The sequence below is a fragment of the Tachyglossus aculeatus genome, chromosome 16 (assembly GCF_015852505.1).
Source record: "Tachyglossus aculeatus isolate mTacAcu1 chromosome 16, mTacAcu1.pri, whole genome shotgun sequence".
Lineage (NCBI taxonomy): Eukaryota > Metazoa > Chordata > Mammalia > Monotremata > Tachyglossidae > Tachyglossus > Tachyglossus aculeatus.
In genome coordinates this window covers 9,430,990-9,445,300 of record NC_052081.1, presented here as the reverse complement: position 1 = coordinate 9,445,300, position 14,311 = coordinate 9,430,990, and the positions used below count along the sequence as shown (strand labels likewise).

Genomic DNA, 14,311 nt, shown 5'->3' with positions numbered 1-14,311 from the left:
CCCCCAGGGGGACAGCACTGCTACTGTTCTGGGGTGGGGCATGGGTCCTGATCCCCTTGGAGTCCCCAGCATCCGCTGGCCCTCAGAGTGCTGGTTTGCATCTATCTGAAATTTAGGTTAATGTCCGTCTTCCCCCCGTTAGACTGTAAGCTTCTTAATAACAGGGATCAAGTCTACCAACTGAATTGTACTCACCCAAGCGCTTAGTACAATGCTCTGCTCAAGTAAGTGCTCAATAAATACCATTGTTTGCTCTCACTCCTGGCATCTGACGATGATGATGGTGTGAACGGAGGTGACGAGGCCGGCTGGAGGCAGACGTGCTTGTTCCTGTCTCCTAGTCACTTGTGGACTTTGTCTTTGCCTCACAGAGATCTCTGGGAACACAGAGGACATCCCCCTGGTGCGCTGGAGGCAGCAGTGGCTGGAGAACGGCACCCTGCTGTTCCACATCCACCATCAGGACGGGTCCCCGAACCTGCCCGGCCTAGACCCGACAGAAGAACCCCAGAGCGAGTCGGCCGAAGAAGAGCTACGGATCCTGCACATCTCTGTCATGGTAAGAGAGGGCTGACCCAGAGCCCGGCCACTGGACGGTGACGCGCTGGCCATGCAGTCCCCTAGCCCTTGGGACACCTGGGAACTTGGGACGGTCTCCAACGTGGAAGGACCTGCTATCCGCCGGGGACTGAAACCAAGAAATTCCAGGAAGGGGCTGGCGTCAGGTGTTGGGGAACTGTGCCACGGGGCAGACAGAGCATGGGAGGGTATTCATCCCCTCCACTTCTGGGCAAAGGGCAGCACAACTGGTAAGGTGAGGCGAGGGAAAACCCGGTTAATTTATCCCCCCACAGAAATCAGAATCGGAGTGGGATGCTCCCCAACATTTAGCCTTTGCTACCTCCCCTTGCTCTCTCTATTGCTCTGTTGCCAAATGAAGGAAGGTTGGGAACTAATAAAAAAGAAGCGTTGGCCTTCCCTGAGGGAAAGCAAGCAGAGGCAAGAGGTGCAAGAGGCAGGAAATATGTGGGCACAGCAGAGAGTCAGAAGTGGAGGGAGCCAGCCACAGGACACTTCCTGAATCTGTGGGTAGATTGAAAGAATCAGAGAAAGAGACCAGTTTTTATGTACACTTGAAATACTAATAGTAATTTGGTATTTAAGGGCTTTTATGTGCCAAGCATTGGGGTAGATACCATTCACTGATCAGACACAGTCCCTGTCCCACATTGGGTAGGGCCAGGGGGTGCTGGGAGAAAGACAGGTTTCTAATTCCCGTTTTATGGATGAGGAAATTGAGGTTCTACCTGCTGTGCTATTTTAGTTAACTCACTGAACTGCTCTTTGCCTTGGTTTCTTCATCAGTAAATTGGGGGTGACGTACCTGTTCTCCCTCACCCTTAGACTAGGAGACTCTGATATGGCTGAATTCTATCTAGCCCAATGCTTATCACAGGACTTGTCACTTAGTATGCCCTTAACAAATACTGCAGTTATTGTTGTGATGATAATTACGATGACTTCCACAATGCAGAAGCCAGCAGAACTAAAGGATGGAGAGGGAGCTTTAAATTTCCCTGCATGGTCATTTCTGGCTTCATTTTTCCTTTAGAAAAGAATATTCAGTGGAGCCTTTACTTAGGCTGCGTTTGCTTTTAAATTTTGGGTCCAGTCTTTGGGCAACAGAAGGATCCACACAGCCCACGGTAAGCCCAGGAGATCTAGTCAGAGGAGTTGATTTCTTGTTTGGGTGATGTCTCCCGGCTTGTCCTCTGCCCCCATTCTCCCACCTTCTCCTCCCTGAGAAGAGCAAAGACACAAGATTCCAGTACACAGACACCAACTCCCCTCATCGCTGGTGTACTTTGGCAAGAAGCAACTGAGCCATCTCCCAGCCCACATAATCTCTTTTTTATGTTTTTGTTTTGAGAATTGAGAGGCTTGGTGTGCTTTTTCTGATAAACCTTGGGCTAGCTGGGAGGATGTGTCTGTGCTGTTGCCTGGGTCGGAAACGATTCGATGACATAAGACAAGAAGACAAGACAGTCCTAACTGTGAGGCGGCAGTCATTTTGGATGCAAGGCTTGGAAATACAAGGAAATAACTAGAATCAATCAATCAATCAATCAATCATATTTATTGAGCGCTTACTATGTGCAGAGCACTGTACTAAGCGCTTGGGAAGTACAAATTGGCAACACATAGAGACAGTCCCTACCCAACAGTGGGCTCACAGTCTAAAAGGGGGAGACAGAGAACAGAACCAAACATACCAACAAAATAAAATAAATAGGATAGAAATGTACAAGTAAAATAAATAAATAAATAAATAAATAGAGTAATAAATATGTACAACCATATATACATATATACAGGTGCTGTGGGGAAGGGAAGGAGGTAAGATGGGGGGATGGAGAGGGGGAAGCAATCAATCTGTGGTATTTAGTGCTTACTGTGTGCAAAGCATCATACTAAGTGCTTGGGAGAGGACAAATAACAGAGTTGGTAGACATGGTTCCAGTTATGAAAGTTGGAAATCCTTCCACCCAGCTCAGAAATAAAATCTTACCTCCCAATACTGCTAGTAGGAAAAAAACATCAGGATATGCAGATAGAAAAAATCACCCTTAAATGTATAAAGCAGTCCTCATATAGTTTTCATTTGGAAAACATTGAAATATTCTCTAGTTTAGAAACAGTAAGACTTAAGGTTTTGGCAGAAGCACACACATACTCAGATATGGAGAATCAGTGTGGCTTAGTGGAAAGAGCATGAGCTTGGGAGTCAGAGGTTGTGGGTTCTAATGCCGGCTCCGCCACTTGTCAGCTGTGTGACTTTGGGTAAGTCACTTCACTTCTCTGGGCCTCAGTTCCCTTGTTTGTAAAATGGGGATTAAGACTGTGAGCCCCACATGGGACAATCTGATAAACTTGTATCTAACACAGCACTTAGACCAGTGCTTGGCACATAGTAAGCACTTAACGAATACCATTATTGTTATTATCATTATTATTATTTTAGATTCTGAACAACCAAGTGTATGCTTAAAAGCTTAACTAGTAATCCAAAAAATTGCCATTATAGGCAAAAGGAATTAATGTTTCTCTAAGAACCTTCCTGTTGGCATTTTCTGCCCTTTGTGTTTACATCCCTTTTGCCTTAATGCAGATCTTTCTATTTGTTGTTATATTTTGCATTAATTTATTGAACTTAAAATAACAACTTGGAGAGTAGGGGGTTTTAACATGGGAGATGGAGCGTTGAAGAGCATGGCATAGTGGACAACAAAACTCTTAATTCTGCGGGGTAATTGAGGTACTGTATCCAGCTTTCCACTGTCACGTTTACCAAATCTAATTTTCCTATCTGCTACACTGGGGAGACAGAACTCCAGGGCAAGAGCAGATAACTGTGCAAGTTGAAGCTGGACCTTACCTTTCATTACTGGGCTGGCTCCGATTACACGTTCATTTAAACACCAAAGCTTATTTAGTTTTCAGACCTGAGCAGTCTATATTCCTAACCATCGGCAGAGTTGGCAGGGGTGGACTAGATTTGGTCTGAAAAGTTTGGCTGGTTCTACTGCAAGGTGCATTTTTACTTCAAGATTGACTCAAAATGTGGTGGAAGAGGCTTAGCTCAAAAATACAATTCACGTTTGAAACATTTACCCCGCTCAAGGACGCACCTTTTTTGAACAGTTGAATGGGTGAAAACAAGTTGTTAAAATGATAGGTGATTTATATATTTGTACTTAGCTTCAAAAAATCCTTCTCCAGTTAAAATGGCTCTCAGTTTCTCCACAGGGAAAATGGGTAGAATAATATTTGACATCATATGAAATGTATGAAGCCCTTTGGAGAGCTTTGGATAGACAGCATGAGATTCGGGATGTTCAGTAACCTTGGCACGTTATGTAATCTTTATCATCCTGAACAATTCCAAGTGAGTTTCCAAGGATCCTAATAGATGACGCACCAAAATATATTGTGTTCCTCCGTAACTCAAGGTCACTGCTAGTAGGGTGATGTGGGTGAGATGGATAAAGCATGCAAGCCACCCTTTGTGTTCTGGTTATCTGTGACACCGCCCTGGGCAGTGGCTTGGGGTTTGGAAATTTTGAGGGCACCAGAGAATGAGAGAAGCCTTCTGGGGCCCCGGAAGTGCTGTTACATTCGTTGTCATTCATCGTTCATTCATCACCGTCTTGGAGCAGACGGAAAATCTCTTTGGCCCTATTGGCTTGGGGCAAGTGTGTGAGATAATTGTGAGGTGGAAATATCTGTTTGGGGGCTGAATCTGTGTTGGACAAGCCTATTGTTTTAAGTGTCCACCAGAAGTGGGGGATTTTGCTCTGCAGACAATAGTAGCTATTTTGGAGCCCAGATCCCTGGTCCCTCCTCCGTGGCTGCCCCAGGACCCCTGACTCAGGGCATCCATCTGCACGACAGGTGGCCTTTTTTGGGCATTTTCCCTCAGTCCTGCTCCAGCCCTGACTCCCACTTGGCTGCCACTGGAGGCTTCTCAGGGCAGTCCCCGATCCTAGGTGGCCCCGGCATTGCGGAGTGAGGTCCCCCTCCCCCGACCCTGAAGCATCAGTCATTCAAGTGGGCTCCTGGACCAACCACGAGGAGCTCAGGCAAGCATGCTATCTCACTGCTGGAATTCCCTGCCTTCAGGACTTCAGGCCGAATTGTCCCCTAAATTACCAGTAGCGAATCCCCCTAGTGGAGCTGGGCAACCACCCGGATATCTCTAGGGCCCAGAATTGCCAGGTTGAACCTGAGAAGTGTTTTCAGCCAGCCGTTGGCCCTCCCCATCACTCCTCTCCCCATCTCAGCTCCCTCGTTTTCATTCATTCATTCAATCATATTTATTGAGCACTTACTGTGTGCAGAGCACTGTACTAAGCGCTTGGGAAGTACAAGTTGGGAACATATAGAGACCGTCCCTACCCAACAACGGGCTCACAGTCTAGAAGGGGGAGACAGACAACAAAACGAAACATATTAACAAAATAAAATAAATAGAATAAATATGTACAAATAAAATAATAGAGTAATAAATATGTACAAACATATATACATATATACAGGTGCTGTGGGGAGGGGAAGGAGGTAAGGTGGGGGGGATGGGAAGGGGGAGGAGGGGGAGAGGAAGGTGGGGGCTCAGTCTAGGAAGGCCTCCTGGAGGAGGTGAGCTCTCAGTAGCCCTCATGTTCTGTCTCCCTGGGTGGCTGCCAAAGGGCAGTGCTTTCCACCCAAGGCTGCCCCGGTGTAGAGCCTGAAGCAGATCTCAGCCCCCATTTGTCCCAGTGGGTCACATCCCTTTAATCTTTGATCATCCTCAACTTTACTTTCCAGAAGGTGCTGGCTGGATGGCCAGTTTAAACTCTCCTACCCACCCCACTAAATATTGGCTCATTAAACCTAGTGTTGTCAGGACTGGAGGGCTCTGAAAAAAGCTTATCTCTCTCCCTCCTCCCACCTGTTGCCACAACCTCTCTTGACAGGTTTATGATGGCCTGGGATTGCTTAGAATCCCCTCAAGGTCTGTGATGAGTGCTGTGAGAGAGAGACACAAGGCTCACAAGTCTGGCACTAAATCACTGGAAAATGTGTTGTCTTTTGCAAAGGGAAGACATTGGGCAGAGGGAGCTTTGTATCACTAGAATCTTCCTAACCCTCACATCCTGCCCTCCCTCCTGACCAGGGCTATCTACCCATGGTCCTTTTGGGGGCCAAAGCCATTGAAATCCAGTGGCCTTGGTCAGCCTGGTGTTAAGCCATTTTGGAGAGCTCAGCATTACCCATTAATCATGAGCATCCATGAGGCTCCAATGTGCAGAGAAGTTAAGTGACTTACCCAAGGTCACCCAGCAGGCCAGTGGTGGAGCCAAGATTAGAATTCAGGTCCTTTGACTCCCTTGTATCTTTGATCATCTGGTTGCCCTTGTGACCATAGCTGAAGGCCAACCAACAGGGCTTCTGGCTCTAGACCTGACTCCCTGGTTTCCCAAAATCTGGTGCTGTCAGACACCCTTCTTTTATTTTGTGGTATTTGTTGAGCACTTACTCTGTGTCAGGCACTCTTCTAGGCACTGGGATAATGAGGTTGGACCCAGTCTCTGTCCCATCCAGGGCTCACAGTCTAAATCAAAGGAAGGAGGATTTAATCCTCAGTTTACACAGAGGCACAGAGAAGTGAAGTGTCTTGTCCAAGGTCACAGAGCAGATAAATAGTGGAGCTGGAATTAGAACCCAGGTCTTCCAACTCCCAGGTCTGTGCTCTTTCCACTAGACCACACTGCTTCTCCATGCCATCCCCTTCCTTCCCTTGCAGTCTTTAATGGGGTGGGGTGGAGGCAGAGAAGGTGCTGACCTATGTTCTTCTGTCTCATTCTGTAATGGCCGCAACTGGAGATGACTTCTGTGGGGGTAACGTGACCCACAACTGAGTATCTGTGAGCCCCTGGTCTGTGTCTGCTGGCAGAGCAAGAGTGAATGGGCTCATTTTAAATCAGGAGGGATTTAAGTTGGATAGTAGAAAGAACTAGAGGGTTAGGGCTGAGAAGCCTTGAAGCTCATTAGGAAGGGCAGTGGTGGAATCTCCCCAGGGTTATCTACGCAGATGGTTGATGAAGCGAGGGACCATATTCCACATGTCAGAAGTGTTCTGGAAACTGTCTGCCTGGTTAGTGGGCAAGAATGGTGGGGGTGGGGGGGTTCTGGCCGTCCGGCCTGGCAGCAGGGCAACAGACAAAAAGATCTCCTGCAGCCTCTTCCTCCTGTTGGCTTTTGGGATTGTCCGACCAAGGCTTCTCTCCTGTCACTGAGCTCAATTTATGGAGAGAAACTGATTATGTGCTATTCTAGACTGTGTCATGAGGCCTTTGCCAATATGTTGTTGGTACAGAGGGTTTGAGGTGATTGGACTGAAACACCGTCAACCCTTCCAGCTGAGGTGCCAATTGTGTAGTGTCATCTCCAGAGGCTAGAAGGCTGAGAATGGATGAGGAGACCTGCCTCTGTGAGGAGTGGGACAATTTCTAGTCAAAGTATCCAAGGCAGGTCCCTGGGGCTCCTCTCAAATGAGTCCCTGAAAGAGGGCTGGTTGGTTCAGTGGAACAGACCCAACAGGGCAGTTTATGGCTCTGAGTGATCTGGACCAGGCATAAAGAGGTTCTCATCTGAGCTCTTGCTGCAGTTAGTGGTGGGATAGGCCAGTGGGAGGAGTCGAGGTAGGAGGGATGAGGCCTTCCATGTCCTCCAGTCACCCGCCAGGACAATGTGCGTAGTTTAATTCTCCTGAGTCTCAGGCTGGGAGTTTTGGGAGGCAGTCAACAATGTGGGATCATGGCAACTGCTGGGGTGAACCCCGGAGGAGGTGGCTCAGGGAAAAGGCAAAGTCCTCAGAGAGCAAAGGCCCCTGAAGAGGCAGCGTCAATAGCCGTTAACACAAAAGTTCTAGTTGGCATAATTGGAGGTTGAGGGATACATCAGGCTTGGTAACAGGGATCGGATCCTGAAGTCACCATTCAACACCTGACGTGTGTGTGTGTGTGTGTGTGTGTGTGTGTGTGTGAGAGAGAGAGAGAGAGAGAGAGAGAGAGAGAGAGTGAGAGAGAGATAATAATAATTATGGTATTTGTTAAGCACTTAGTATGTGCCAAGCAGTATACCAAGCACTGAGGTAACTACAAGTTAATCAGTTTGGACACAGCCCGTGTTTTAGTCTCCATTTCACAGATGAGGTAACTGAGGCACAGAGAAGCTAACCGACTTAACTGACTTGCCCAGAGTCACCAAATGTGGTCAGAAAATGTCACCTATTGGGTCTGAACCTGGTTAGGAAACAGGCTGAGAAAAGGTGTGTCAAAAGAAGAGGTGAATTACTCAATAATGTTTGTCTGCAGTGAGGCTCCAAATAGTAGTTTGGCAAGGACAAACAGCTATTTTGAAAAATGCCTCTTTCTATCTCTTTTTTTCCTAGTCTAGCAGCAGGTTATGAAAGTTAGGCTGCAAACCCTCCACTTTTCCCTCTTTGCCTCTTTCCAGTGTTCTAGCCAGGTTGATCCAGCTAGATGTCTGTGTGTATTTGTATATATGCAGTTAATCAGTAATATTTGCTCAGTACTTACTTTATGCAGAGCACTGTACTAAGAGCTTGGGAGAGTAATAATAATAATAATGGTATTTGTTAAGTGCTTAACTATGTGCCAGTACAATATAGCAGAGTTGATAGACCAGTTCCCTGCCTACAAGGAGCTTAGTTTGGATGGGCAGACAGACATTATTATAAATAAATTATGAATATGTACATAAGTACTGTTTGGAGCTGAGATTGAGGTGAGTAAAGGGTACTAATTTAAATGCAAGAGCGATGAAGAAGGGAGAAGGAATATGAGGGTTGATAGATACATTCCCTGCCCAGAAGGAGCTTATGGTCTAGATGGGGAGACAGACATTAAAATAAATTACAGATCTGTACTGTAAGGTGCATATATATTGCCAACTTGTACTTCCCAAGCGCTTAGTACAGTGCTCTGCACACAGTAAGCGCTCAATAAATACGATTGATGATGATGATGATAAGCATGGAGAAGTAGTCTCGGCTCCAAACAGTACTTATGTAATGTATCCGTAATTTATTTATACTAATGTCTGTCTGCCCATGTAAACTAAGCTCCTTGTGGTTTAATGGACAGAGCACTGGCCTGGGAATCAGAGAGCTCATTGTGGTCAAGGAATTTGATGTTATATTGTACTCTCCCAAGCGCTTAGTATAGTGCTTTGCACACAGTAAGCGCTCAATAAATATGATTATTATTATTACCGGGGTTCTAATCTGGGTTCCGCCACATATCTGCTGTGTGACCTTGGGCAAGTCATTTAACTTCTTTGCGCTTCAGTTACCTCATTTGTAACATGGGGATAAGAAAGTGAGCCCTATGTGGGACAGGAACTGTGTCCAACCTGATTAACTTGTATCTACCCCAGTGCTTAGAACAGTGCTTGACACATAGTAGGGGTTAACAAGAACCATTGTTATTATTATCATTATTAATATTATACATTTGTATATAGCTAGGTATGGTGCCAGTACATCCTGATGAGGTATATGTAATATTTCTCAATCTCTTCTTTTCACATGCTCTTGTTTTCCCTTGTGGCAGAAATCTGCAGGCTGGAGAGCCTCAGTTATTGTGATTTCCAAACTCACTGGGGTGCTGTTCCCTCTATGACCATTCATTCAATTCATTCAGTCATATTTATTGAGCACCTACTGTGTGCAAAGCACTGTCCTAAGCGCTTGGAAAGTACAATAAAATGATAGAGACCATCCCTGCCCCCAGCGGGCTTACAGTCTAGAGGGACTACTAGACTACTCATGTGGCTTCCCTCGTATTTTGACTTTGAGCCCTACATGGGACCTGATTATCTTTTATCTACCCTAGTGCTTAGCACATAGTGTCTAACAAAAAAAAGTATTATTATTATTATTGTTATTATTAATCATGCTCTCCCAAATCTACTTTTCTTCCTTACTGTCCTGGAGGCCAGAGCTGTGGTGTTATCTTTGTCTCCTCGCTACCTTTCACTTCCTACATTCATTCTAACAGATGTTTCCTTCATAATGGTTCCTTCTGTACGTATCCATAATTTATTTATACTAATGTCTGTCTCCCCCTTCCTGTCCACCTTTACTGATACCACTGTCATCCAAACTCACAGGAATGCTTGGCAGGACCATTGCATCAGCTTCCTTGCTTACAGTCCCCCTACCACCTCCACACCCCCCCCCCACACACTTAAAGTCTTTCCCATATTATGCAACTGGATCATCTTCCAGAAGTGCTCCTCAAAAACCCTCCAGTGGCTGCCCATTTATGGCCACATAAAACAAATTTCTGATCAAGTGCTTAGCATAGTGCTCTGCACACAGAAAGTGCTCAATAAATACCACTGATTGATGAATCATTGACTCAGAAGCTATCTCTTTGTTCTTATGTACTCTTCTCTCAGTACACGCCAGTGTGCACTCTTGCTTCTCCCAAATGAAGGTCCTTCTCGCACCTCACTCTTGAGTTTCTCACTTCAGACCCACCACAACCTCCTTCCCTCTGCACAGGACAACCTCCTCCCTCCAGTCTCCACACCACTTTCCTTCTCACCTTCCTGAAAATTCACCTCCTCCAGGATGCAGTCCCTGCCTCACCCCCAGCCTCACCTTCCCCTTCCTGATCTTGTCATTCCCTTCAGTCTTTCTTCCTACTTCCCACTTCATCACTGAAGGTATATCAGTTCATTATTGCATTTATTTGGGGTTGTGTTTTCTTTTGCTTATGCTTTCCGCCTCATCCCATCAGGTGTTTACAGTTTGTCTGCTTGCCTTCCCCATTAGACTGTAAGGTCCTTGAGGGCAGAGATGATGTCTTCTACTTTTATTTTATGTTCCCAAGCACTTAAGAAGTGTCCAGCCCACAGCAGGCCATAGAAATACTGGTGATGCCGCTCTCCCAGTTAGAGCAAAGAGAGGGTTCCTGGAACTTCCTCTGCAGCATGAGCAGAATAGTAACAGCTCAGAGACTGTGTCCCAGACAGCAAGAGAGAACTGCATTTGGCTCCTGGAACCCTCTGTTCTCGCCGTTTTATTTTTCCCCAGAGAGGTGACACGACAGTGACAAGCAAGTTCAGGTGAGGATTTGGGGATTGCCAGCAAACCCTAGTTGACTCAGCCTCGGTACTAATGAAACTCTGTGTGGGCTGTTTGCCACATTTTCCTCTTGCGTCCATTTTTGCCACTTTGCTAACAAATGGATGTTTTGGCAGTTCGCCACGAGGAAATTTGATGAGGGTGGAATTGGGTGGACAGACAGAGGATCGTCGGTCCCCATGGAAGAGCATTGGCTTGTGGGTGAGACCTTTGAGAAGGAGCATGATGCCTGTTCTCCAGGTGAGGCATCTTGGTCAGTCAGTGATATGTACTGAAAGTCGACTTTGTGCAGAGCACCATGTGGGCGTACCTCATGATAGAGCAGAATTGCTTAAGATAGAGCAGCAGAGAAGTAGCGTGGCTTAGAGGAAAGAGCATGGGCTTGGGAGTCAGAGGGCATGGGTTCTAATCCTGGCTCTGCCACTTGTCTACTGTGTGACCTTGGGAAAGCTACTTAACTTCTCTGTGCCTCAATTACCTCATCCGTAGAATGGGAATTAAGATTGTGAGACCCACAGAGGACAACCTGATTACTTCAGCGCTTAGAGCAGTGTTTGGCACATAATAAGCGCTTAACAAATACCATAATTATTATTGTTGTTATTAATTGTGTTCTGTAATACCATGTCTGGATCGTGGAGTGCACTTTTTCCATAGACGTATGTGGTATAAACTAGGATCTGTTCCAAAACCTCTGGAAAATTTTCAAATTGCTCTGTGTGCTATAGGCTTTTACATAAAGCATTACTAAACTATTGTTTAATCTTTGTTAAAGTGTAACATGACAGCATTAACTAAATGAGGAGTTATAGTAGGATCATGAACTTTTGCAGGAGGCTGCAAAATTGGAATTTGGCTCTGCTGGCTGTGGCACACCCAGTCGGAGTATTTTTCCAAATTAGATCAGTGGCCGCCTTCTTGTCTTCATAAATTACCTTGTAACAGGCCAGCCTCTTCTGAATCCCTCTTCACACCTTTGAGCTACTCTCTCAATCAGGGCCTTCAATCACACTTATAAATTCATCCGCTTCCTTTAAAATTGATGCAAAATGCCTTAATCCCCAAATTTTAGCTGGTGGAGGAGAGACCATAACTCCTTCATCTGTTTTGGCATTTTGTAATGATGCACTGGCTTGTTGAGGTGTCAGTAACAGCTGTTTCATGTATGCATCATATATGTATGCCTGTCCAAAGCCCTTGAGGAACTTGCAATGTATTAATGGATTGTGGATGACTCCAGGCCCCCCGGAACCCAGATCCTGATCTCACTGATCCTCCAGACTGTAAACTCATAATAGGCAGTTGTATGCTCCCAAGTGCTTAGAATGGTGCTGTGCACAGAGTAAATGTTCAATAAATACTACTGATTGATTGATAACTCAGGCGATGAACGTGCGGGTCCCTGAGTATCCAAGGAACCAGAGAGGGAGTGGAGAGAGCAGAAAGCAGTGATGCCTATGACTTTGAAGGGATTTTGGTTCCATGGAAGGGCAGCAGGATGGTTCGAGAGGGAGAGGCTGTCAGAGGGAGACAGAGGCCGGGCTTCGAGGAAGGTCATCTCTGCACCCTTGTCTGCTCCTTTCCAAACCCCTCTTCCTCTGCCTGGATTAATTTACCCTTTGGGGTTTTTTCAGGCTGCAGTATTGATCATAAGGAATAGAGGGAAGATCCTTGAAAGCACATTCCCATGCAAGTAAGGAGCCTAATAGAGAAAAGTATTTATACCGATACTGTATGGGGCACAAAACCTCTTCCCTCCCTGGAGGGCAGACCTGTCTCACTGAATCTCACTGAAGATCCTTCAGATAAAGAGGAGGCGAGCCTCTTTTTTCATACTGAATTGTATTCTCCCAAGCTCTTAGTACAGTGCTGTACACACAGTAAGCGCTCAGTAAATACAATTGAATGAATGAATGAATGAAAGATTTGGAAACAGGCCTGCAGAAGGAAATGTCTTTGCTTCTCAGGCATGAGCAACCATCTTGAGGCTCAGAGGCTTAGGAGGCTCTCGCTCCATTAGTCCTTCACCTCCAGCAGAGACTCTCCATCCCTCCCCTCTCATGGGCCAGAGTCCCCTTGGCGGGACCACCCTGACATTCACCGGGGGGTGGCCGAGCGGCAGACCTGCCTTTCTGGATCGAGCCTCTCCATTCCACTAGTGCACACAGTCCAGCTGGGTGGGAGCCAGATCATTTTTCAGCATGGTTGGGCAGAGTGTGTGTCAAAGAGACTCTGGCCCTGCGAGGTTGTGCAAGCTGGGGCCCTGGCTATATTCATTCATTCATTAAATCGTATTTATTGAGCACTTACTCTGTGCAGAGCACTGTACTAAGCGCTTGGGAAGTACAAGTTGGCAGCATATAGAGACGGTCCCTACGCAGCAGCGGGCTCATAGTCTAGAAAGGGGAGACAGACAACAAAACAAAACATATTAACAAAATAAAATAAATAGAATAAATATGTACAAATAAAATAGAGTAATAAATACGAACAAACATATATACATATATACAGGTGCTGTGGGGAGGGGAAGGAGGTAAGGTGGGGGGATGGAGAAGGGGGAGAAGAAGGAGAGGGCTCAGTCTGGGAAGGCCTCCTGGAGGAGGTGAGCTCTCAGTAGGGCTTTGAAGGGAGGAAGAGAGCGTGAGTGAATCCCCACCAGACTTGATGCCTGATCACTCACCCGTAGAAGCCCAGGGGGGCTACCTCCCTGTTGTGCCGAACCACATAGCCGCTTTCCATCATCAATCGTATTTATTGAGCGCTTACTATGTGCAGAGCACTGTACTAAGCGTTTGAGCACTGTACTAAGCGCTTTCCAGACACTCAGAGAATGGAATTTTCACCCAGAAACTGGGGAGCTGGAACACCCTCTCAGAGCAAATGGTCGTCCCTGCACTGCTTCTGCCCGCATCAGCCCAGATCGGATCCAGCGTGAAGAAAGTTGTTCCAGGCCATCCCTTAACCATTAGACTGCGAGTTCGGTGTTGGACAGGGACTGTGTTTGATTAGATTAGTTCATACACGCGTATTACTCAGCACACTGCTTTTCATATAGAAAGCGCTTTAAAAATGCTACTTGTGTGATGATGATGGTGATGATTATGATGTAAGTGCTTGCCCAGGGAGAAGGAATGTGAAATTTCCCATAGACTCTCCTTCACACCCATATTCTCACCCTTTCAACACAGCTCTTCCCATCAACATCATCCCAGGTGTTCGTGACATGCCTACTTCAGGTGCTAGGGGATTTACCTAGGAAAGTGTTAGATGTGGTGGCCCTGTGTCTCAGGGCCTCACAAGCTAAGGAAAATACAAGGTATGCAGAAAATGCACCCCACAAATGTCGCAGTGGTTTATTCCCTTTCTTAAATGGTATGTAAGGGCTTTCTATGTGCTTGGCACTGTACTGAGCACTGAGATAGATACAAGCTAATCAAATTAAGTCCCACATGAGGTTCACAGTCTTAATCTCCATTTACTGAGGTAATTGAGGCACAGATAAGTTAAGTGACTTCCTTGTGGATAATTTCTCCAATGAGTTCTTATGAGGGGAGGAGGTACCTGGCTTTTTACCCCATTCCAGCAACGCTT

At 46.2% G+C, this 14,311-nt stretch overlaps 1 protein-coding gene across 1 annotated transcript in view; it reads left to right on the top strand.

Annotated features, from left to right (window-relative positions):
- The window catches only part of ASTN1 (astrotactin 1), a 164,241-nt gene that overhangs the window by 57,702 nt on the left and 92,228 nt on the right, over nucleotides 1-14,311 (top strand). The window contains exon 2 of the mRNA XM_038757926.1: nucleotides 372-559. Within this exon, the coding sequence (XP_038613854.1) occupies nucleotides 372-559 (188 nt within the window). The remainder of the gene's footprint in view (nucleotides 1-371; nucleotides 560-14,311) is intronic.